At 57.2% G+C, this 25,384-nt stretch overlaps 1 protein-coding gene across 1 annotated transcript in view; it reads left to right on the plus strand.

Annotated features, from left to right (window-relative positions):
- ADAMTS8 (ADAM metallopeptidase with thrombospondin type 1 motif 8) overlaps positions 1-20,205 on the plus strand; it is a 20,889-nt gene extending 684 nt beyond the window's left edge. Inside the window, exons 2-10 of the mRNA XM_029207907.1 lie at positions 2-688; positions 8,153-8,392; positions 9,182-9,317; positions 9,852-10,019; positions 10,789-11,090; positions 13,073-13,256; positions 15,629-15,801; positions 15,925-16,100; positions 18,058-20,205. Coding sequence (XP_029063740.1) covers positions 2-688; positions 8,153-8,392; positions 9,182-9,317; positions 9,852-10,019; positions 10,789-11,090; positions 13,073-13,256; positions 15,629-15,801; positions 15,925-16,100; positions 18,058-18,628 — 2,637 coding nt within the window. The 3' untranslated portion in view covers positions 18,629-20,205. The remainder of the gene's footprint in view (position 1; positions 689-8,152; positions 8,393-9,181; positions 9,318-9,851; positions 10,020-10,788; positions 11,091-13,072; positions 13,257-15,628; positions 15,802-15,924; positions 16,101-18,057) is intronic.
- Positions 20,206-25,384: the final 5,179 nt, after the last annotated feature.

Consider the following 25,384-nt stretch of genomic DNA (forward strand, 5'->3'; position numbering starts at 1 on the left):
GCTGCTGCCGCTGCTGCCGCCGCCGCCGCCGCCGCCGCCGCTCGCCCGCGGCGCCCCGGCCAGGCCTGGAGGCGGGGGGCCGGCCTCGGCGCTGGTGGTGCCCACGCGGTTGCCGGGCGGCGCGGGCGAGCTCGCGCTCCACCTGTCCGCCTTCGGCCGCGACTTCGAGCTGCGCCTGGCGCCCGACGCCAGCTTCCTGGCGCCCGAGTTCAAGGTCGAGCGCCTCGGGGGCTCCGGCGGGGCGGCCGGGGGCCAGCAGGAGCTGCGCAGCTGCTTCTTCTCGGGCACGGTGAACGGGGAGCCCGAGTCGCTGGCGGCCGTCAGCCTGTGCCGCGGGCTGAGCGGCTCCTTCCTGCTGGACGGCGAGGAGTTCACCATCCAGCCTCAGGGCGCGGGGGGCTCCTTGCACCAGCCGCACCGCCTGCAGCGCTGGGGGCCCGGGCGCGCAGCCGCCGCCCAAGCCCAGCCCTTGCCGGGAGCGCCCGAGTGGGAGGCGGAGAAGGGAGAGGGTCGGAGGCAGGAGGACGACGAGCAGGGCAAAGACGAGGAGGCGGAAGGCGCCAGCGAGCCGCCGCCGACCCTGGGGGCCACAAGTAGGACCAAGCGGTTTGTGTCTGAGGCTCGCTTCGTGGAAACGCTGCTGGTGGCCGATGCGTCCATGGCTGCTTTCTACGGAGCCGACCTGCAGGTAGGACTCGCTGTGACCGGAGACGCCGGTCACCTCCCAGAGTCTCCAAATTCTTCCCTTTCCGTCCCGCTGAGAAAACCCTTCCCGTTCCTCACCCCAGACAAGGTTCTTTCCCTTCTGAGAAAGCCCAGTAACTCCTTTCCTGACCCCTGACACCTGGGCTACCTCCAGCTCCTCCCATGCGTCCCTTCCAACTTAGAGGGCGGGTCCTGGGCTTCCTCCTCCCTGCTCACCCCCCTCCCTCACATCCTGAACTGAAAGTGGGTTTTAAAGCCCCCCCCACGCCCCAGACACCTGCCCCTCCCAACAGACATGATAAGTGAACATCTGGGGAGAACCTCCACCCCACCCCCACCTCTCCGCCCTCTGCTGTCTCCAGACCTGGGAGGCTCCCAGGGAGAGGCAGCTGGGATGGAAAGATTCCCTTTGCCTACAGAACTGAGACTGCCATAAGTAAAAGACATTGTTTGCAGGGAGCTGAACCTGGAAAGGGGCTGCCCAACTTCTGTGTGCCCAGCTGGTTCTGATCAGGGGCACGGACACCTTGCCAACCTGGCGCTCAGCCCTGGCAGAACTTGGCAGTGCCGGCATCAGCACAACAAGGGAGGGGAACAGAATTTCTGCCTGGGGGCTCAGCCCGGGAAACCGAAGCTTCAGTGGAAAAGGGAAGGAGAAGGGGGTGGGGATCTGAACTCCTCTGGTGAATGTTCCTGGTGGAGCCAGAACTATCCTTGGTCCGCCCGAGCTGCTCTTTGCCCAGACACAGCTCTCTACGGAGCTGGGACAGGAAAGCTGATTCCAGGGGACAGCTCCTGTAGCCAGGCCATTTCCCACTAGATTCCAGGATGGTGCAGAATCAGCAGGAGGTGTATGTGTCACCCTACACCCCAACACCTCGTGAAGTGGAAGGGTTCCAGGAGAGGCTGCGCTTTCTCCTCCCTGGGGGAGCGCAGAACCAGAGACGTGCGCGGTGGAGAAGAACGGACCTGCCCAGCGGTCACAGTTTCCTGAAAAAGGCACCTTGGCCACTGCTGCAGCTCAGTTGCTGCCTTTTCGGTGATGGCAGTCTTGGCTGGGACCCTGTCCTAGGCTCAGCCTGTGCCCAGCTGTTGCGGGCACCTAGTGCTTCGGCATTCCCTATGCAGCATAGTCTAGACGAGGTGCAGCCGGCCCTCCAGCTCCTCGCCCCAGCTTTCTCACTCTGCAGCCACTGGGAAATGCATTCTAGATGGAAGGGTGGGAAGAGCTGGCGGCTCCCCTGGCTGCTGCTGGGCTGTTAAAGCCCCGCGGGCTCCGTGTGCGCTGTCCCGGTATTCAGTCCTCCCAGAGCACGGGGAGGCGGCTTGGAGCCGTCAGTGCGGTCTGCGCCCGGGACTGTGGGTCTGCACTGACTGAGTATCTGCTTCCCTGCCTTCCATGAGAGCAGGGGGAGGCACCAGCCGCCTTCCCTGACTCCTTTCCGCAAGCAAGTCCTCCAGAGGGCGGCAGGGCGGTGGGCTTCTCCGGTCTCAGGTGAGGATGGCTACTCCAGCGACCAGGGGCTCCATCAGAAAGCACATTCACCGCAAACCCAGAGCTGAGGGGCTCAGCCCCTCCCACGCACGACTCCTTTCTGACGGCTGCCTGAGAACCAGGAGGTAGGAAAGCCAACAAGAACACGGAGCAGCAGCAGAAAGAGAAATTTGCCTTTCTGTCTTCAGAGCCAGAATGTCCTCCCTGACATTTTCCTACCATCTCACTCTGAGCTCAACGCCCAGACACTTCAGATGCTGTGTGTTTGCCTCCAGCACACACTCGGCAGCTCCAGAGGTCAGAGCCATCTGAAAGCAGACGTGATTGCTGCCGCCAGGGCTCCCAAGCCACGGAAGCCGGGGGCTGGGCTGGGTTCTGCCCAGGTCTGCTGCACCAAACAAGTTGACTTGCTCTTTGCAGAGCCACCCAGGAGCACTTCCACCCTCGTATGACCCCTGGCTGGGTGACGCAGAGCACGCTTGCCCCCTCTGTTCCCCCTGCACACACACAGGTTTCTGGACCACTCACAGACTGGCACCTCTGCAGCAGCCGGCTCCCTCGGGCCCGGAGAGCGCGTCGCAATAGGCATCGGGCACCTTGAAGACTGAGGTCCTCTCCCTGGGCGGGCGGGGGGCTCCCTCTCTCCTTGGGGCCAGCCCTGCCGCCTCCGCCTCGGTCTCATCACGTCACTGCCTGCATCCTGCTGTCGCCGCGCTGGGGTGGGGCAGGGGCCGAGACACAGCTGTCTCTATGACTGGCCCCTGGCCCTCTGCTCCGACCGCTCACAGGCTATGGAGGTGCCACAGAGCAGACCTGAACTTCTTAGCTCCATTGCCTGGGCTTCCTGGCTCGGCCAAGACAGGAGTGGATGTCAAGGGCCGGTTCCCCACGACCTTGCCTGCCCAGACCCACCTCCCCAAATGGAGCCTAGTTCTTTACAAGTAACTCTCCGAGGGGCCTCCTGGAGACTACATTCATACGGACGGAAAAAGCTTCGGGGTGTCCCGGCAGCGGGGGTGTGTGAGGAGGGTGAAGAGCGCCTTCCCCTCACCTGTGAAGTGGGGCGCCTGCACTAGGTAATCGACTCTAGCCCAAACGTCGACGAGGCTGCTTCGTGGTGAGTCTTCTGGAAAGTTCAGCACCACGTGGAGAAGCCACCTGCTGAGTGCTCAATCTGCAGAGTGGCTTCCACGCACCACCTGGGTGGAAGTGCCTGTGAAGGGGCAGAGGAAGAAAGGCCAGCTCTCGCAGCACCCGGGTGCGGTGCTGCTTCACTGAGCCGTGCCGTCTCCTGGGCACCTGGAGGGTGTGAGGCCCTGGCTCCCCCGACGTCATCCACGCTGTGGGACTGGGTCACTGAACCCAGCAGCCCAAAGACGTCCAGCCGCAGTGGGAGGCCCGGTCCTGAGAAGGAACCGCCTTCGAGGCCAAGAGAAAGAATCATCCGTGCGCAAGGCTGGTCTCACTGCTGAGCGACAGGGGAGTCTTCCAGACTCTGTACACCTGAGTTCAGTCAGTCCCTTGCCAGGAGGGGCCCTGTCTCCCACCTTCTTCTCTGGTTTCAGAGTTAAGGAGCTCAGACAAAGGGGGTGTCCTGAAAGGAGGGACCACCTCGGAAGAGACCGTTAACTCTGTCTGCATCCGGCCACAGCTAATTGTCCCCTGGATGAAACTGGAGCAGGAGAGGGGCGCGTGGGGACCGTGCTGCGCCCCAGGGCTGGTCTGGGAAGCTGTCCTTCCAGGGCAGCGGCTGCAGCCTGAGCTTCTGAACTCGCTGCTGAGCAGGGAGGGCCCCCAGAGGAGACCAGAGGAGTCCCAAGATTCAGGCTACTAGCAGGTGGTTTCGGGGAAGGGCCAAGTCACAGCCATTTCGTCTCCCCTTGCCCTTGCCCCCGGGGGAAATGTCTCCCCGGCCAGCCCTAATACCCGAAGTGGCCAAGTACCCCGGCTTGCCCAGCACAGCCTCCATCTAGGCCTGTTCGTTCTGGCATAATTATTAATAGTCTCATCTTTCACTCTGAAAAGTGTCCTGTTTTGGATAATAACAGAAACAGACACATGCCCGAATCTCCACAGGCCACGTTATATGCATGTGAAGTATGTTCCCCCACTGGCAGCAGACCAAGTCTTCTCCATCCCTTTGGTCTGCTGCCGTCAGAATGATGGACTCTATGAAGTATTTCCCAAAGAGAAGGCCCTAGTATTCAACGGTCTTTGATTCGCCACTTCCCCCTCCGCCCCGAGGGGGGCGGCAGGGGGAGTTGGGCAGAGACAACGTCAGGGGCACCCTGGCTGCCTGGCTTGCACGCTTTGTCCGGGCTGTGCTGCAGTTTTCCTTGCAGCAGCAAAGAGGGTGGCAGTCAGTGCCGTGATGAAGAGCATAGACTTTGACAGGAAATAGACATGAGTGGCCTTGAGCGAGTCACCCATTTCTCTGTACCTCGATTTCCTCACCAGCCTGACAGGCACAGTTATACCAATGTCCTGGCAGTGTCTGGAGGAGATGGTAAAACACGGAAGGCACCTGACCCAGAGCCTGGCACATAGTAGGTGCTCGGCGAAGCGTGGCTGGCGCTAGAGATGCCTTGGGTGATGCATTTGTCAGAACAGGAGGGCAGGGCGGTCCCACGCCGTCAGAGCCAGCCAGCGCTGTGCCAGCTGTGCTGTCGCATGCAGCACAGGACCTGCCTCTCAGCCTCTGCTCTGCCTGGACTGTGTCCACTGGGCCCCTTGTGGTGCTGAAAACTGCGTGCTTCGGCGATGTGGCCTTGCCCCTCGCTGCTTGGAGGACGAGGACGGATGAAGGACATCTGTGCAGGACCCTGTCTTTTCTCCATCTCTTCTTTCCTCTCCCTTTTCTTCTCCCTCCTCCCCAGCAGTCTCAGGCCCCAGAGAGATGCCAGAAGGGAGAGTGATGGCCCCGTTGCGGAGGCCACAGAGTTTCCACGTTACCACCCCTCCTCTCCCTGCCTCTCCCAGGCGTGCTGCGAGGAGAGCGCTGGGCCCACAGCGTCAGGGATGACGCTCTGAAGTGACGCTGCTGGAAGTGTGTTTGGCCTGGGCCCAGCCTTCGCCAGACTCCCGCCATAGCTGGCCTTGGCTGCACGGGAGGGAGCTCCGGGGGAGGAATCTCCTTGTTTGTGTCTCAGAGAATCAGAGGGCTATGTCCCAGCCTAGCTGGCGGAGTGTCTTTTTGCTCCTCCAGGTCCTGGGGGCGCCAGTGGAGAAGGAGGCCCCCTGAAAAGTGCCCACCTTTCCCTAAGGAGACCCAAGGGCAGGAGATCCCCGGGCCATTCCAGAGTCGGGTTGTGTGACCACCCCGGCCCGGTTGGCCCTGGGCTCTGACCTACCCGACCTGGCTGTGGGGAGGTTGTCTGCTGGGGGCCCCGCTGCAGCCCGCAGCCCGCACCCACGTGGGGTACAGGGAGGTATAAATCGACAGGGCGCGGTAGAGCAAGCCAGCTAACCTTCTCCTTGACTGGCTCCTGGGCCCATTCTCTGTGGGACTGGAAGTCAGGCCTGCCCTTTTGGACCAGGAAATGTACTGAGAAGCGGGGGCTCACAGACTCATGGCTGCCCACCCGCCCAGGCCCAGTGGCCCTTCCCCCAGGGCGCTGTCAGATGCACAGGGAGCCGGGCCACCGTTCCTCAGAGGAGCTGATGGTGGCAGGGCATCCCGTCCCCAAAAGTGCAGTGAGGCAAGACAGAAGGGGAGGTGAGCCAGACCAGGACTGGGGACTTGAACAGAAACTCTGGCGCACACAGTCCTGGCAGCCCTCTTGCGATGGGAATTATCTTCTGAGAAAGCAGCCAGAAGGACCTTCAAATGTCCTCCCGTCTAACCTACCTCCTGGAAGGGAAATGGCTCTCAAGCCAGCTCGGCCCCCTAGTTGTTACTCGGTGTCGGGAGAAGATGCCGTGAGCTGCCTGAACTCAAGCAAGGAGACTCCAGGAACCTCGGTGTCGGGATGCGCGCCCGTGCCGGCCTTTGTGTAGCAGTCTGTACGTGTGCACCTCTGGTTTTCGTCGGGGACGCGCCCATCACATGGTCTCTGCTAGTCTGACCAGGCAGCTTGGGAACCAGACCCTTCCGAAACCTTAGGTCTTCAGTTCCTCATTCTGAGCCTTCGGGGACTGCTTCGGAGCATCTGGCATCTCTCATCTTCACACCTTCTTTGTAAGACATCAGCTCCCCAGTTATGAAATTGTGAAGGTGGGACTGAAAGGAAGGCCTCCTGTGAGGAGAGTTTCAGGTTGTCTCGGAAGAAGTTCCCTGAGTTGGCCCCTGGTCCTTCCTGGGGTAGGAGGCCCCGGACGCAGCAGAGGCCTGGAGGAAGTAACCCCAGCAAAAGCTGCCGCTCCTCAGCCCTCGCCCCCAGTTGCATACTGATGTAATTGCTTGTTTCCCTCAGGAATCCGACTCCAGGGGCTGGTGCCAAGTTTCAGCTTTGCTGATAAGATGTTTACATCAGCCTAAACATAGCTGGAGTGCTTGACACACTAAGTAACCTGCCAACCCCTGTTTGTAGGGCTTAACTTACAAAATATCTGGCTGGTCGCCTGCGAGGTGAACAGACAGATCCCATTCACAAACAGTGGGATTCGTCTAGAACTCCCACACATGGCCTCAGCCCATGGAATGTCCGTCTCTAGCCTTTCACCCTCTTTTCCTTCCTTCTTCTCCCACCTTCCAGAACACAGGAGGGAAGAAAGAGAGGCCACAGGAGGTGGTGCCCTAGGGAGCAGGGAGGAGGGCTGGCTGGAGGCCTGAAGGCCTGTATGCCTCTGCCCCATTCGTCTCCTGTTCTGCAAAGTCATCCAAGAGGACTCCCTTCTGGAGGCCCTGGAGGCAGAAGAGTGAGCCCCATCTGGCCTCCCCCAAAGCCTTGGGAGCAGTTGGCAGCCCAGGGTTGGGGCAGAGGCCAAGCACCGATGTCAACTCCTTCAGCTGGCCTTGGTGGGACCGGAAGCAGTGGGAGGCTGAGCGCCTGGGTCTCAGCGACCCACCCGATTCTCTCCCACCCCAGGCAGAGGAGAATAAACCCTCTGGGCTGTCCAGGCAGAAGCCAGGGGGCCAAGCCCTGGGAGACTTACTGAGAAGAGTGTAGACCTCAGAGACAGACACGCTTGGGCTGGCACTCCGGCTTTAAGAGCTGTGCGGCTGTAGACAAGTTATTTAACTTGCGAGAACTTCCACTTCCTCGTTCGTGAAATAGGGATGACAATCCCTACTTCCCAGAGTTTTTGTGAGCATTTAATGAGGTGACACGTGTACCGTCTGTGACTGGTGCAGAGGAGCTATTGTTAGGAGTGGTCATCAGAGCAAAGTTTTCCCATCCTGAAGAGTGGGGGTTGCCCCAGCAGACATCAGGAAAATTCTCGACGGATTTTAACCTTGAGCGCTCAGGTAGTTGCTTCTGGGCTGAGGGCGGAGAGGGAATGCGTGACTGCCAGGGAGACGGTTGGTGTCAGGGTTAAGGTAGAATAACCAGTGCAGTCCACTAGAAGAACTTTCTGTGATGATGGAAATGTTCTGTCTGCTCGGTCCGATGCAGTAGCCACGAGCCATTCACGGCCGTTGGTGCTCTTGAAATGTGGCCAGTGTGGCAGAGGAGCTAGGATTTTAATTTTATTGAATTTTAATGGATTTAGATGTCCGTGGCCACATGTGGCTGGTCAGGATGTTAAACACTTAAGCTTTGGAGCCAGGTGTTCTGGGTTCACACGCTGGTTGACACACTAGCTCTGGGACCTTGGGCCACCTACTGAGCCGTGAATTTCTTATATGTACAGTGAAGGGAAGTGATGCCAGGGCCTCGGGGGTTTTGGGAGCCTTCACCGAGGTGCTGTGTACCGATGCCCAGCACACAGGGTGCATTAACTCGGCGTGACGGCAGGGGCGGGCGGCAGCCAGGAGATTTACCCCTCCCTCTCCACCCCTCCTTCCTGCAGAACCACGTCCTGACGCTGATGTCTGTGGCGGCCCACATCTACAAGCACCCCAGCATCAGGAACTCCATCAACCTGATGGTGGTGAAGGTGCTGATTGTGGAGGATGAGAGATGGGGCCCCGAGGTGTCCGACAACGGCGGGCTGACGCTGCGCAACTTCTGCCGCTGGCAGCGGCGCTTCAACCAGCCCAGCGATCGGCACCCCGAGCACTTTGACACGGCCATCCTGCTCACCAGACAGGTCCGCGGGCCCCTGGGAACCGGAGGCGGGGTGGGAGGGCGCGCCGAGGGGGCCACGGCCGCCCAGACACGGGGACCGGCCCCCTGCTGGCCCCAGCCAGACACCAGGAGCCTCGTGCGTGGACAAGAAGGGGGAGGTCACGAGGACATGTACGAGGTATTTGCGAGGGAAGGAGAGGAATTCGTGGGGGCTCTGCTCCAGAACTTTGTGAGCAGCTGTCTGCTGAGGTCATAACAAGAGGAAACGGGCTCAAACTGCCCGGAGAGCGACGTGGAGCTGGAGCTAAGACAGGAGGTCCAGCTGCAGCGGGGGTTAAAGGCGGTGGAGGTAACCGGGGGTCCCCTCAAGATTTCCCCAACGGCAGGAGGCCTGCCCATCTCCCTGGTGTGGTTTAAACAGATGGCTTCCTGAAGGCCAGCAAGTGTGATCACGTGTGGAGACCCTGCTCACCCCCCAGGCCGCACGCACAACCCCAAGGCGAGTGCTGCGTTTTTTAGCCCCACTTTATAGCTGGGGAAAGCGAGGCACAGAGCTGCCGCCCCGTGGCAGCGCCCGCAGTCAGGCCCCGGCCACCTCGCTGTGGGGTCCACACCCTTAACCACCGCCAGGCTATTCCACCTCCCGGGACAAGCTTTGTGAGTCTCCGGCAGCCCGAGGACATGCCGACACAGAAGGAGAAATGGCCTTTGGGGAGAAACAGGGATTTGGCTTAAAACGTGTCCTGCGTCTCCGAATGGGAAGGGTTTCCGTCCTGTGTCTGTCCTCACGTCCCGCTCTCTCCGCGAGCAGAACTTCTGCGGGAAGGAGGGCTTGTGTGACACCCTGGGCGTGGCGGACATTGGCACCATCTGTGACCCCAGCAAGAGCTGCTCCGTGATCGAGGACGAGGGCCTGCAGGCGGCCTACACTCTGGCCCACGAGCTCGGTAAGGCTCGCCACGCCAGAGGCCTGGGCTGCTGGACCGGGTGGGAGGACCGGCCCTCCCGAGTCCAGCCAGCGAGGCCCCCCCAGGACCCTGCCGCCTCTCGGGGCCACCCCTCCTCGTTCCGGCAGGGTGACTCTGCCCTCGTGCTGTCTCCACCCCCACCCTGAGCACGGGGCCATCCTCGGAGGTCACCAGGGAAATGCCAGCGCTCGGGTAGAGCCGTGGGGCCGCATCCCGGCTAAGCAGTCAGGATTCTGGAAGGTCAGCTACCGAATGACTGACACGAGTGTGAATCCACACAGGCCCCGGCAGAAAATAAAGGGACCCCGGTGTTCCTGGAGCTCTGAGCAAGCTTCCTGGGAGAGAAGAGGCAGGCAGGGTGGGCCGGGAAGAGTCTTTGAGGAATAAGTGCAGCGCCGTGGTGGTCCCTCGAGGAGCTGGCGCTGCGTAGGCCTTCAGAGGCCCTCTGCCCCCTGGGCGGACGGCTGAGGGCAGTGGCGACGCTGGGTGGACCGCGGGTCTCGTCCTCCCCAGGGCACGTCCTCAGCATGCCCCACGACGACTCCAAGCCCTGTGCTCGGCTCTTCGGGCCCCTGGGCAAGCACCACATGATGGCGCCCCTCTTCGTCCACCTGAACGAGACGCTGCCCTGGTCCCCCTGCAGCGCCATGTACCTCACGGAGCTCCTGGACGGCGGGCACGGTAGGTCCCCCAGGCTCCTCCCCGGCCAGCAGCCGGCACCTGCAGCGCAGACGTCTCGGCCTGGGGGAGACTCAGGAGCTGTGTCCCCGCCACCCCGCCGGGCTCAGTGCTCTGACCACTCCACAGAGCATGCCCTTCCTTGGCCCAGCTTCCAGCAGCCCCTTTAGATTAACCCACAGGGCAGGTGGAAGGAGTCTGAGAAGATCTGTCTGGAGGAGGTGGGTTCGAACAGAGCTCGAAGGAATGGAAGAATTTTTGTCGTGCAGAGGGGAGAAGGGAGCTTCTGGCTGGAGCGATAGATCACAGGGGTAGCGTGCAAATGGCAGCGAGGCAGGAAGCGCCCCGTGAGGGCGAGGAGTGGGGCGAGGTGCTTGGTGAAGACAGCCTGGCTTGTTGAGTAGGGCAGTGAAAACACAACTGCTTCTTGATTCTTGATACAAAAATAATAGATTGTCCAACATCAATACTTTGGCTTTATTTCTCCTGGCCTGGTTTTTAGGAGTCCATTTACATCCGCAATTATACTGTGACCTAGGTTAGTGTTACGCTTAGCTGGCCTTCCCTCGGTGAACACTGAATGCGTATAAGATGTTCTGGATACCAAAAGAAACGCAACCCTTAAAACAAAAACTTGCTACCGATAGTCAAAACTTGGAGGAGCTTCTGTGGATGACTGAGTGCTGACAGTTTGTAGGCGGAGGTCAAGGAGTCCTCGAGTGTGATTGGGGGGGGGGGACCCCTCCTTCCTATTTCTCTGCTTCCTCCACAGGAGACTGTCTCCTGGACGCCCCTACCTCGGCCCTGCCTCTGCCCACAGGCCTCCCAGGCCGCAGGGCCCTCTACGAGCTGGACCAACAGTGCAAGCAGATCTTTGGGCTGGGCTTCCGCCACTGCCCCAACACCTCTGCTCAGGACATCTGTGCCCAGCTCTGGTGCCACATGGATGGCGCCGAGCCCCTTTGCCACACGAAGAATGGCAGCCTGCCCTGGGCGGACGGGACGCCTTGCGGGCCCGGGAGCCTCTGCTTGGGTGGCAGCTGCCTGCCTGAGGAGGAAGTAGAGAAGCCCAAGGTGAGGGACGGCCACTGGGAGTGCGGGACAGGGAGGGGGAGGGCTGTTTCCAAGGAGGAAACCACACTTGAGAGCCATGAACTAAGAAACTTTGGGCCTAGGGGCAACTATGAGGAAAATCACTCACCTTTGGACAAAGCAAAGCATATTTATCTAAAGCCGAGAGGAGCTGTTCAAGACTGATGGATGACGTCAGCAGGGCTGCGGGCATTTGGGGGACTCCGCCTGTGGGGCTGCCGCGGAGTCGACTTGAAGGCCTGTGAGGCTTGGTGCTAGGTGTGGAACGCTCCAGCGCAAGAGCAGTCGTGGGCACGCAACAGACAGAAGCCGTTATGAATTCTATTATAAACAGGTAGCGTGACAGCAGAGGAGGGACATCCAATCGAGAATGAGGGGAAGGTATTCACATCCTACCCGTGTCGGAGCCGAATGCATAGCTAGGGGTCAGGAGGGTGAGAGTAATTGTGGGAACTCCTTGCTCAAGGAGGAGGGAAGGAGGAATCAGAGTCACCTCTGACCAGGCAGAGAAAACCTGGCAAAGACAAAAAGGCAATGCCAGTGAGAGTTTTTAAATGATTTGCTTCTCTGCCCTCTGCTCTTAATACATCCGAACTGTGAGGCTGATCACATTTCTCGGCGAGTCACTGAGCCATCTGTGAAACAGCATCCACCGGGTTCGCAGCCTGGGCCCAGCCCAGCTCTGAATCACCAGGGTGGCCTGTGCGCTCACCCTCCTCAGGGCTGTCCTCGGGGGTGCTGCCGTTGCACTGAGGCCCGGGAGCCCGCGTGGGCGGGGAAACCACATGCTTCTTCTAAGCCTGAGCCGGGACGGGATCCACGGATTCATTCTCAGCCCCCTCCCAGCCCACACCCCGACACTGAGCTTCTCCTAACCCTGTCCTATAGCGTGCGCTTCACACGTTCCTGAGGGGAGAGGCAGGGAGGGAGCCCATCCAACCTTTCCCAGCACCACAGCCAAGCCCAGTACAGGGAAAGGTGGCCAGAAAACGATCACGGGATGATGCTTATCACCTATTTTTAAGGGGAAAAGACAGATCATAAAATACTGTGTGTGTATATATATATATATATATATATATATATATATGTATGTATATGACAGAATCATATCTGTGTAAAATAAAACCTGGCACCTTCATGATTCTATAGTCAGATCAAAGGTACAAAAGGATATTGATGAAAATCATGTCAATCGTTTCATCTGGGTAGTGGTATTTTGTAAGCGTTACTTTCTTTTTTACACCTTTCTGTATTTTTCATTTTTTATATGAGCACGTATGACTTCTGCAACTTTTTAAAAATTATTTTCATTTCGAAAACTTAACGAACCCACCCAAGGCAATGCCTTGCCCTCAGGGTCAGTTGTAAAGTTGGAAGCCACTCTAGTTTATTTCCCAGCACCATCCTACCCCTGGACCTGGCAGCTGGCAGACTCATGGCCACACCTCCTAGAGCTTAGTCCTTTAGATCAGAACTTACCCGCCTCAGCACTGGTGGCATCTGGGCTGCGTGCGTCCCTGCTGTGGGAGGCTGTCGTGCTCGTGGCTGGATGTTTAGCAGCACCCTGCCCGCCACCCGCTCGAGGCCAGCAGCCTACGCCCTGCCCAGCTGGGACAACCGCAGGGTCTCCGAACACTGCCACGTGTCCCGGCCGATGGAGAGCCACTGTGTTAGACCCAACCTTATTCCCGTAAAAGTGTTTCACGCAGCAACTCCTGTTGAGCACCTTACAAAGGGCAGGGCACTGTTGTAGACACCAGGGGGCCAGCCGCGAGCAAGGCCAGCACAGACTGTGATGGGGGAGCCGCGGCTGCACGGGCCACACAGCCCCTGCACAGATGAATCAGGCAGTTTACCAAACTGCGTGCGCCAGGACGGGCGCAACTAGGTGAGGAGGTCACACCAAGAGCCGAGGCCTCCTGCCCTCTGCTCCCCACTCAGCGCAGCCTTGTGTGTTGCAGGCCGTGGTGGATGGAGGCTGGTCCCCGTGGGGACCCTGGGGAGAATGTTCACGGACCTGCGGAGGAGGGGTACAGTTTTCACACCGCGAGTGCGAGGACCCCGAGCCTCAGAACGGAGGGAGATACTGCCTGGGTCAGAGAGCCAAGTACCAATCGTGCCACACGGAGGAGTGCCCCCCTGATGGTAATCGCCACACCAGCCAGAGCAGCTGCTGTGTTGCCTGCAGCAGATCCCCAGAGGACTGCGGGGGTCTCCCGGACGCAGAGCTTTCCTGGGTGCAGAAATAAGTGGTTTAGAGCAGCCCCTGGCGACCCAGGACCGCTCTCCCTGTCCGGGGAGAGCCTGGCAAAGTCGAGTAGAGACACTGCCCTGGTCTTCCAAGATGCGGAGATGGAGGGCGTCACTCCCAACCAAACTTACTCATTAGAGCTGGGGGAGGGCTTTGCAGAGGGGCGAGTCTCTAGGATAACATCTGAACCCTCGTCTGTATGCAGAATGGAGGCGTTTTCCAAAGCCAGGGTCAGAGCCAAACCTCCAATATCTTTCCAGCCAACATCCAGCTCAGGGCGGAGGGAAGATTTCTGCATCTGACCCTAGTGCGCATTCCCCCTGAGAAGAGTTGCCCATCTCCCCTTGGAGCGTGGTAACTGCCTGGCGGCCCCTTCTTGGGAAGCAGCCCCACCTCTGCCTCTCCTGGGGACGTCCTCCCCAGTGCCTGCTGGAAAGCCCACACATTAACGCAGGGGCAGCAGACGGTGTGAGAGCAAACCACTGCAGGTCTTTTCCCCACCATCCCATCCAGCTCCCCTTGTGCAGCCCCAGGAAGTATTGGCAGGCAGCAAACGACAAGCAGAGAGATGCATCCAAGCGCAGAGGCGCACTGGCATTGGAATGGTGTCTAATGAGGGAATCTGGAGGCTCTGCAGTTTTGCAAGATGAGGAAGATCAGTAACGGCACGAAGCTCTAGAAACTCTGCCCTGGAACTGTGAGGGTCTGCCTGGCACACGGGTGAAGCGTTCCTGGGGGAATGAGAGAGAGAAAGAGGGGAGGGGAATGAATATAGGCATGAGGTAGACACGGACTATAGGCGATACCATGATTTCAGGTGCACCGGGACCAGCCATCTCAGTCAGTGAGTGTTTTGGTGCCTCTTGTGTGGATAGAACTGGAATAGGTGTTATAATGGCATAAGAAGCATGTTCTCTGTCCTCAGGGAACGTGCAGATCTTATTAGAGATCCAAACCCCTTTTACAGAGCAATTAAAGGTCAATCTGTGAGGCACAGACCCCAGACCGACAAGGAATCCAGAGCGAGGAGAGGCCTGGCCTGGCCAGAAGCTTCTTGGGGAGCCAGGGCTGAGCGGGGCCCGGAGGGCTGAGACGGTGATGAAGTGCAGGAGGACGCGCTGCGATGGGGGCTAGGGTCCCCCCCCAGGGCACAGCTGGGCAGAGTGGGCCAGCGTTTCCAGGCCAGCCAAGGGTGTGTAAAAGCTAAGATAGCCTCAGGAGGCTCTCTGTGCTGGCTGTCCTATCAGGTCACCGGGGAAGCTTTTCCAAACACAGAGGCCCAGACGCCTCAGGTGTCCTGACTCAGAATCTCAGGAGGAGTGCAGGGCCACCTGGGATTTGAAGCTCCTCAGACCATGCAGATGTGCAGCTGGCGTGGAGAACCTCGGTAGTAAGAGCGGGTTTAACTTCAGGATTGTGGAAGGGAAAAACCCAGGTCTTAATTCAGACAGATTGTTCTGGAGGCAGCCTGCAGCAGGACGGGAGAGGAAGCAGGCTGTGTGTCGGAGGCTGGGCACCAAGTCTCGCAGGAAACCACAGGCCTTGGCTTGTGAGCAGTGGACTGAGATGCTGACAGTGGGAAGGAGACATTTAAAATCACAGATCGTCCTGAGTAGAGTACAGGACTTAATGACAGGTTGGAAATAGTGGATGTAGATGCGCAAATATTCAGAAGATACCAGGGTTCCGGTCTCAGGCTGGAATGTGGTAGCATCACCAAATGAAAACCCAGCCAGTTCTTCATATGGAGAAACCATATGGAGTTGGGCCTCGCTGAGCTGGAGGTAATTGCAGCATCTTACAAATGGAGCTCCCCCAGAGATACCCAGAATTACAGCAAGTGGGGTGGAGAGGCAAGGTCAGAACTAGAGATGTAGATCTGGGAGCCTTTGGCCACATGTCCACGGAGGTCAAGATAAATCACGATCAGCAGAGGCCCAAAAACATAACTCCATGTGTCGTTCCGTGCTTCCCCCGTCCCCACCTAAATTTACTCATCTGTAAAGCAGAATTAATATTCTCCCCAAACGGGAAGATATTTTCCCCAGAAAGCCCAGCTGAGGCTGGCTGCTCTTTCCTTGCCCCGTGAGTCAGGCCTTAGGTCGGTGTCTAGGAAAGTTGGGCCCAGGTGACACTGGACCTGGGTCCTCGGGTTGGGTCAAGTCCTGGAGGAAGAAGGGTGCCCGGAGTCTCGGCATTTCTCCCGTGGGGTCCTCCCTGCTTCAGCTCAGCCTGTTAGCTCCATGCCCTCTCGCCCTCATTGCAGGGAAAAGCTTCAGGGAGCAGCAGTGTGAGAAGTACAATGCCTACAATTACACGGACGTGGATGGGAACCTGCTGCAGTGGGTCCCCAAGTACGCAGGGGTGTCCCCCCGGGACCGCTGCAAGCTGTTCTGCCGAGCCCGGGGGCGGAGTGAGTTCAAAGTGTTCGAAGCCAAGGTGAGGGTCCTTCTGGAACTCAGGTGCACAGGTGGGGAGGAAGGCCCCCTGGCCTGAGCCCAGGAGTGGGCAGCGTCAGTGCTCACTGGGCCCTCTGACCGCCCCCTCCCTCCCCCACTGCAGGTGATCGACGGCACCCTGTGCGGGCCCGAGACTCTGGCCATCTGTGTCCGTGGCCAGTGTGTCAAGGCTGGCTGTGACCACGTGGTGGACTCGCCTAGGAAGCTGGACAAATGCGGCGTGTGCGGCGGCAAAGGCAACTCGTGCAGGAAGGTGTCCGGTTCCCTCAACCCCTCCAGGTGGGTCTCTCCAGAAGTTCTGTCCCTAGCTGCTTGAGCGGACTGGGCTTTGGAGTCACAGGGGCCTAAGTTTGAATTGTGGCTGCTACTCCATCCCCGTGGAGCACTGAGCTTCAGTTTCTTCATAAAACGCGGCATCCTCTCTATCTCAGAGTCGCTGTGGCGAGGCACGAGATGGGCAGAGCACTTGGCCTGGGGTCTGGCCCGCAGAGATGACGGCTCTCAGGGCAGCCAGAGGCCACATGGATAGGGATGTATCTTCTATGAGTCAACTGGCAGTAGAGCTACACTGAGTAACCGGGACCTTTGCCAGAAAGCAGCTCTTCCAGGCCTGCTGTGGGAAGGACATTTCACCCTAATCTGGCGGGCCCTGCCCTTTCTGCAGGTGGATCTTCAGAAACGGGGGCCCACAGGGGGGTCTTGGCAGCCTCGGGGCTTCATGGATCTGAGAACTCCAGACGCTTTCTCACACCTTAAAGCCACACGTTCATAAAGCTCCTATATCTGTTCAAGTGCTTTCACTTCTGTGGGCTCGACGGATTCCTAAAATAAGTCTATTGGGGCCAAGACCGTTACTCCCCTTTTACAGACGAGGAAACTAAGGCACAAAGAGATTACATGACTCTTCCAGGGTCACAGTGGTAGGTCATGGCGGCCAGAGGTGAGCCTAGGTTTGTCCATTCCCGGGCGGTTTTTTCCTGTCCCACACACACTTCCCGGGGAGGAAGGGCTAGGGCCTGCGGCCACACTGCGCCCCTAGCCGGCTCCCTCACTCTCTCTCCTCTCATCAGCCTCAGAAAACAGAATCTGCCTGTTTGGCAGACAACTCAGGAGTCTTTTCAAATTTAAACTCAAAGGATATAGGAAAAAGAAGCACGGGGTGTGGGACAGTCAGACATTGAGTCCCTTCCCAGAGCTCTCTCAGGCATTAGACGTGGGGCCTGGGGTCCTTTCTCAGCTGCCCAGTGGGCGCGAGGCAAGGACAGCAAAGAGCAGCGTGCCTGTGCTCCTCAATCCTCCTCACTCCCCTCCCAGCCTACGAAGCCAAATACTTCCACCCCAAAAGAGAAGAATAAGAATTAAGGCTGGGCTTCCCCGGTGGCGCAGTGGTTGAGAGTCCGCCTGCCGATGCAGGGGACGCAGGTTCGTGCCCCGGTCCGGGAGGATCCCACATGCTGCAGAGCGGCTGGGCCCGTGAGCCATGGCCTCTGAGCCTGCGCGTCCGGAGCCTGTGCTCCGCAACGGGAGAGGCCACAACAGTGAGAGGCCCGCATACCGCAAAAAAAAAAAAAAAAAAAAAAAAAAGAATTAAGGTTTCTCCATCCCACATAAAGCCCCAGACCCACGATAAAGTTGAAACATTTTCCCCAAACAGCATCCCAGCACCCCAGACAGCCCCGCTCATGGTGCTGGGCACGCCCAGAAGAAGGCTCCTCAGAGCAGGCTGTGTTGCCCTGCGCCCTGCCCTAGAGCCACGATAACCAAATACCAGCAACTGATGGACTCTAAGAGGTGGCGTGAGGCATCCATCTGGTCAGCTTCTGGAATCGGTGTGTGGATCAGATTTTTCCACATGGGTGTGAGCTCTGGGATGAAAGTGGCCAAGCAAAGTTTACACCAGTGCAAGGCGCTGCACGTGCCTGAGATCTCTTTTCAGCCAAGAGCCCAGGTTTGGCAGCAACGGCTCAGCGTTCACCCCCTCTAGGCTGCCTTCCCCTCTGTGCTATTGTCGAGATCTAAACTCCAAACATTTGAGATAGAGCTCCGAGGCCAAGCAAAAGTCCCGGTGTACCAAGTGTTCCTGTCGGCCTCCGCAGCTAATTTACTGGGCACTTTGGGGCGACTACTTCCTTATTTGCTTGCAGACTTTTGTCTGCCCACCCCCAGTCCCTGCATGCTGACTTCTTGAGTACCGGGCTGGGGAGCCACGGGTCCTAAAGGTGTCTTCCTGTCATAGTTATGGCTACAATGACATCGTCACCATCCCAGCCGGCGCCACTAACATCGACGTGAAACAGCGGAGCCACCCAGGGATCCAGAACGACGGCAACTACCTGGCCTTGAAGACCGCCGACGGGCAGTACCTGCTCAATGGAAACCTGGCCATCTCCGCCGTGGAACAGGACATCCTGGTGAAGGGCACCATCCTCAAGTACAGCGGCTCCATCACCTCCCTGGAGCGGCTGCAGAGCTTCTGGCCGCTGCCTGAGCCCCTGACCGTGCAGCTCCTGACAGCCCCTGGGGAGCTCTTTCCCCCCAAAGTCAAGTATACCTTCTTTGTCCCTAATGACGTGAACTTCAGCATACAGAGCAGCAAAGAGAGAGCGACGACCAATGTCATCCAGCCCCTGCTCAACGCGCAGTGGGTCCTGGGAGACTGGTCTGAGTGCTCCAGCAGCTGCGGGGCCGGCTGGCAGCGGCGGGCGGTGGAGTGCCGCGACCCCAGAGGCCAGGCCTCCACCACCTGCGACGAGGCTCTGAAGCCTGAGGATGCCAAGCCGTGTGGAAGCCAGCCGTGCGCCCCGTGATCCGGCGGGCGGGCCAGGCTTATGCTCATGGACTCGGGGCGCGAGGTGCAGACCAGGGTCACGCTACGGTGACCCCACGTCTGGGGGTGGCGTGGCCTGCCTACCCAGGCCCCCCACTGCTGCAGCTGGGCATGAATCCATGGGGGGAGGAGAGGAGAGGAGACAGACCACAGATGCTAATGTCTACTATCTAGTGGGTTGGACCTTGCTTGGGTTCAAGTAGAGGGCATAGGTTAAAAGGTAAAGAGTGCTCTCACGGACCCAAAAAGAAGACTCGGTCAGCCTGTTTGCAAAGGACTAACAAAGTTAAACGAAAAAAGTTATTTCTACTTGGTTCCCTCGTTAAATAATCTACCTCAGAGGGGAAAAAATTAGTCAAAGAGAGATGTGGAGTTGGGGTGGATGGTGAGTGTCAAAGCAAGCACTGTAGCTGCACTCCGAACTCTCTTCAGAAATGACCAGGAGTGTCTTCAGTATTAAACCCATCGCCTGGAGGGCTGCGAGTCACAGGACTGTGGAGAGCCCCGTGTTCTCAGGCTCCCACCTGCAGGGGTGGATCCATTTCAAGTATTTATGCAAATGTGTCTCTGAACTAAAGTGTGATCTTGCGCCAGTGGAGTGGTCTGATCTGGTTCGGTATTTCTTTGGAAAGAGCAGGGGACCCAGGGCCCAAGGACAGAGGCTAAAACTAGGTCGGCTCACCTTGAGCACAGCCAGGGAAGCTGGCACCTTGCCTGCACCTCTGAGGCCTCCCCCGAGTTCTCACGTCTGCTGAATCCAGGTCACTCAGGCAAGTCTTTATCTGCATAATCTAGACCAGTGGTTCTCAAACTTCAGTGGGCATTAGGGTCATCTAAAGGGCTGCTTGAAACACAGATGGCTGCGCCTCACCCCAGAGTTTCCGATTCAGCGGGTCAGGGGCCTGAGAATCCACATTTATAACAAGTTCCCAGGTGACGTGGAGGCTGCTAGTTTGGGGACCACACTTTGAGAACCACTGCTCTAGTGGGAACTTCCAGCTCTGAGGTAACAAAACGTTACTCTCGAGAAAGCCCATGCCACTCCACTCTGCATATGTCCTCATCCTCACATTTACATACTGACCAGGCAGAGATACAAGATTCTCCTCGCATCTGAGGAATGCTGCACCTGTTTCCAAGTAACATCATCCCAATGACCTCAGCTCCTTCTCTCCACGCCAAATGTCATTCCCCGCTCACAACTCTTTTGACCCAGGCAAGTTGCAACCATCCCAATCAGCCCTTTTACATAGCCTGACCGTCCCCACTTAGCCACCTGAAACCTGCCTGAGAGCCTCCCAAACCCCATCTTCCCTCCATGTCACCTCATCTCTTCCTGGTCAGATGAAGCCCCCAGCTCGACTTCCATATGGTCTGGCGTAGAGGGAGCTCAGTCCTTGGTCATAGTGGGCGAAAAGGAACAGACGACATCAAGAAATGACATTCTAGGGAAAAGGAGGAAAATATCTAAATTTGCATCGTCCCTTTTCCTGTCACCATTGACCCCACCCCCCTTGTCCTTCCCTTTAGCTTTCTCTCAAGACCCCTTCAAGTAAAAAGTGGCCTGGGCAGAGAGGATGCTACATGGAGCCCTTGTGTAAATGAGGAAAAGGTGCCCGCTGGGAGGACTCGGGCCGTTGGGACACAGGCAGGGCAAACAGGCAGGGATTTCAGCCCGTACCGTGCCCTCAGCTGGTCGTCTTCTTGTGGTGCACACTCTACACGGTGGCCGTGGACACCACTGACCACTTTTCCCCGACTGCCGGCCTTTAGTGAGTGGGAGGCTGGGCTTACCTAAGCATAAACAGTCACACACACACTGACACGTTGCTGACGACCAGGAAGGCCAGATCTGTCCTTGCTGTGAACCAGCTTTACTGGGATGGATCGTATGTTCCTGCAACCCTTCATCTCCTTCCATTTCTCACTCTCCCCCGAATAATCAAGGCCAGGTGTGTCCCCATTAACCACCCACGCCAGTCCAGCTGTGCCATACCTAGAGCCTCCGCATCATTACCAGGCGCAGAGCTTGCCCTGGAGTTCAGCTGGCAGCTGGGCTGCTGATGTGCAAAGCAGAAAGGAATCCAGCTTGGCTCTTCCTTGCTGTGTGGCCTCAGCGACGCTCACAGAATACGTACTTGTTTGTGTCTGGAATCTCAACAGCTGCAGCTCAGGGACTCAGGAAACAGATCTGCCTACCAGAGAGAGACCACGCCATCATTTCCCCCAGCCTACCACGACCACCCTTCTAGCCCAGAGAAGGGAAGGTTGCATTTCCTCTGCTGAGAGCTTGCATTTTCCAGCTAGAGTTCCTCGCAGAAACGGCAGTGGTGCCTCCTCGCGAAAGTCCACGAGGCCCTGACTCAGCAGGTAACTTGGTCATTCCTCTGGATCCTCCGAGCTCCTGCCAGAAATATTTCAAAGGTGGTACATTAGCATCGAAGTCCATTTCCAACCTCTGTCCGCGAGACAAGTGAATCCTTGTCTGGGGTTTATTCTCTGCCCTTTATTCTCCTGTAGCGGACCAGAGAGCTTTGTGAATTTACAAAAGCATGTTCCCCGGCCCGCTTTAGTAAACCACCCTTCTCTCCCAGGGGTGATGGGAATGTCTTCCCACCAGCTCCACACCTTGCTATCTGATGTCCACTAGCTTTAGATCCTTCGTGTTTGGGCATTTTAGCCAGTGGACCCTCTTACTGAGGACTTTTCCTCCTTCCTAGCATCCAAACATTAGTTCTTCTTGCTTTCCCCTGGAGCCCTCTTCATTTTTACCAAGGCTTCCCACCACCACCAAAACAAACAAATAAACAAACAAAAAGGACAGGAACAAGAGGAATGTTCTTAAGAATATGTTGTCTTTTGCTTTGTTGTGATATCTCTGTGTGGTCCAGACAAATAGAGTGGCTTTGTCACAGCTTCACTCTCAGGCCTGTGAAGTGAGGTGGTACCTCTGCTGTGCGCCAGGCCTTCACACGCGGCCTGAGTCCCCCAGAGTCCGAGTCTCCCCTGGTCGCGGGGAAAGAGGCTCCCGAGCCCACAGCGATCTGGGCTCTGTATGCTATGCCTCAGATCTCCAGACCCCTCCGGGAAGCAGCGGGGCACCCATGGCTGTTGGGGAATTAGGAATGGTTTGTCCATAAGAGTGACCAGAAACATGGAATTTACCAGAGGCTAGCGCTATCCTTGGATTTCCAGATTTCCAGATTTCTCCTGCCATAGTCGCGTCACTTCCTCTCGCCTCTAGGGTGAGTTGAAGCTAGATTACTAAGTACACGGCCAAAGTCAAACACGAGATAGGGTGAGCGTGACGAAGACTGTGACGACAGCATTTTAGGCCAAAGGCTAAGTCACCGTCTCGACACCTGTCTTCCTCCACCCAGGCTGTGCTCCGTGCGGAGTGGAGAGACGTGTATCCCCGGCAGCGCCCTCCTCCCCTAATTCCACCGTCGATTAGACACTCAGCCAGCCCAGGGTCCTGAGCAGGCACTGCCCGTGAGTCCTAGGACGGGAGAGAGGCAGTAGCACCCATGCCCGGGAGGCACGCAAACCGGGGTTCACTGCCTGTGGTGGCCTCGGCTGCAGGATGGCGTGTCTTTCTGAGAAAGGTCTCTCCTAGTACGGCACCTTTCCCCGTGGTCCTCCGCTGAGCTTGTAGCTTCGAGAAAGCTGCCCGCGGAATGTGAGAGAGAGAGAAGGCACCAACCTAAGCTGCTGTTTTTGCTGGTTCAATCTAGGTAATCACTAGAGACGTACTGTGGTCAGATCGACCTTACATTCAAAACAGTTCTAAACAAAACGAAATAACTCGCAAAGGGAACTGGAAGTTGGAGCGCTGAGCGAGCAGGGCGGTTGGGTTGCGACCCCCCTGCTGCCCCTGCCTCGCGGGCACCACGTCAGCCCCTCCCAGGCACCTGTCTGCTCTTCAGGTCAACACTTCTTCCCAACAACCTGGCCAGGCGTATCAGAACAGGTGCGCCCCGTTACAGCTCTGTTCCTGCTTCTTCACATGGGGACCTTCTCTGATACTCCACTGGGGAGGTAGTGGGCCTTCCCGGCTAGTGTCACCTTCCCGGTAGTGTCAGCCAACCCACACCCCCCAAAACAAGACCCTGCTCAAGTACTGGGAAGAGAAAGATGAGACCCAGCGCAAAAGTAGAGCCTGAGCTGAGATGCTAGTGCTGGAAGAGAGGAACACAGGAGCCTTCAAAGGCACCTGTCTCTTTTAGGACATACTTTCCCTCAGGCCTGGGGCTCAACGACGAGAGACAGGAAAGTCCTGGCTAGTCTTCCAGCCCCACGAGCTGCCCAGCCTACCCCTGGCAGACACACAATTGCCCCAGGAAAGGAGAGAAGAGTCTTCCCCAGCCCTCACCGTTCCTCATTCCAAACAACTTGTAAGTCCCAGGGGCACTGGAAGAGTTTGCCCTCAGCCAAACACAACTTCCTGTTTCTAAGAAAGGGAAGAAAAAAATAGTTGAAAGGGTTTTTGGACACTGGAGATGTCGAGTTTCTGTAAACGCAAATGAATCAGACACATGTGGAATAAATTTCTCCGGAAGTAAGAAAAGATGCTGTGAGTTTCTCTTGCTGGACCAGAAAGTGGAAAAAGCGTAGCTGAGATGAGAGGTGCATCCGAGGCTAAAAGGAGAGAGAAAAGCCGTGTGAATGTCGCATCAAAGAGAGGGACCCGGTGATGACGAAGGTCAGTGCGGGCCTCCGAAGACCACATCCTGAGCTTGCTTATTTATTCCTCACAACCTCTCCACCTCTGAGGTCATAGATTTAAACATCCTGCCCCCCAACCACAATTTACGACCCTTCCCAACCTCTCACTGCTCCCCTTACACTTACTCTAGGGACCCCAGATCCTTGACGGCCCCCCATACACACATCCCCATCTTTATTTCTCTGCCTCTGCCTCTGTTTCTTCTTTCCTGTGTGCTTAAAGTCCGTGTTCCAGCACCTCAAGTTCGATCTTCCAACGTTCCCACCTTCCTTGCCCCACTGACTGTCTGGGGCTCCACAGCAGAGCCCACGAAGACCGTTCCACCCTCTGCCTGAGGCTCGCCATCGTGACTCTGGCAACCGGGCTCCACACCCCCGAGCATGTGGGACCACCGTGAAGTTGGCATCTCCAGTGGAAGCTCTGACCAGCCACCCACACAGGCTTCCCTCGTCGGCTCTGTTGCTGCTTCTCTACAAGATTATCGTCCACTTTCTCCACTCTCCTCACAAGCTCATGATCCTGCTGTGAGTGGAAGACCTCACCACCACCTACGCAGCAGAACCCAACACTGCATCTCCCATGATACGAGGAGAGAGGGGACACGGTCTCGCTGTTGACAGGTCAGGCTACGGACTCGAGTCTAGAGGAACATCCTGATTCTGCCTTATTTTAGAGTCAAGAGGCATATTCCAGTAACTATCAAGTCCGTCGGAGAGCGGAGATTCAGGACCTTATTAAATGAGTCTCCCAGGTCCTCCAGGGCACAGCACGCCAGGTCCTAGGCCTCCAGGAGTCCCTACCCCGTCATCCTTGCCCACCCCTCTGTTCTCCACCGCCCACCCAGAGTAATGCCTTTCCTTGTGCTTGTCCCCTGACATAACTGATCAGTTATTCCACTCTGTCTGGTTTCACTGCTGCTGGGAGCTTGAACTTCAGATGTCAGGGTGGAAGAAGGGGAGGTGGAAAAGCCCTCCTGGGAACAGAATCAAGAACAACAATGACAGCAGCCTTTCCCCCATGCTCGCCCATCTCTGGTGTGTTACGATGCTGAAAGAATGTCTCCCTCTTCTCCATCTTGTGTTATATTACCAAAGATCCCTTCTATTTTTCTAGCCCCCAAATGCGCTAGATCTCAGAACAGGGGTGGGATGAAAACAACAAAACAAAACAAAACAAAACCCTGCCCCACAAGAGAATGAAAGCCATCATACAAGAAAGCTCGGTGTCTTACCGCCCGTCCTAAGCCTTACCTGTAGCTCTATCTATTCTTTTAAAACCTAACCTCTTTTCCTTTTTCTGTTACATGTTGAGGTATTTCTGCCAGTCAGAATCAATCCCTTCTAGAAACCAGAGCCCTCCACCTTCTCTAGGTCCTCAGCCCATATATATTCTTCCCTCTGCCTGAAATGACCTTTTTCCCTTTTTCTACTCCCCTGACTTCAACACATTCCTACTTATTCATCAGTTCCCAGATTCAAGGTCACTTAGTCAAAGAAGCCCTCGGGTTAGATGCAACACCCGCACGACCTTGTGCACTTTGCTTTTCAAACACTCAGCTGGACCACAGACTCCGTGAGGTCTGGACCACACCCTGTGCTCACTGCATCACTCACGTCTGGCCTAGAGCCTGTCATGCAGCAGACACTTAATACATGAGAAAACAAGTGACCAAGTTGTTTTTCTGTCTTACAAACAATATGTTTACACCTCCCCACGTCCCTCTCTGTTCCTTCCACCCTCCTCACCCCCTAACAAGCCAGCTCTCCCCACCACTGCCCACAGGACTGCTGGCCAAGGCCGTCAGTGACCTTGCTAAGTCTGCAGACATTCCTCTCTCCGGCTGCCTGAGTCCTCACCTCCTTCGTGGTTCCTGTCCCCTGCTCACTCCTAACTTGCGGAGATCCTCAGGGTCCTACTCACTCTTCCTGGGGTGGGGGGCGGGGGGCGGAAATCTCTTACGGTCACGTGGTTACGGTTTTTTCCTACATGCTGATCACTCCCAAATTTAAA

This window comes from Monodon monoceros, unplaced genomic scaffold (assembly GCF_005190385.1).
Source record: "Monodon monoceros isolate NGI ecotype Baffin Bay Population unplaced genomic scaffold, NGI_Narwhal_1 Super_Scaffold_7, whole genome shotgun sequence".
Classification (NCBI taxonomy): Eukaryota; Metazoa; Chordata; class Mammalia; order Artiodactyla; family Monodontidae; genus Monodon; species Monodon monoceros.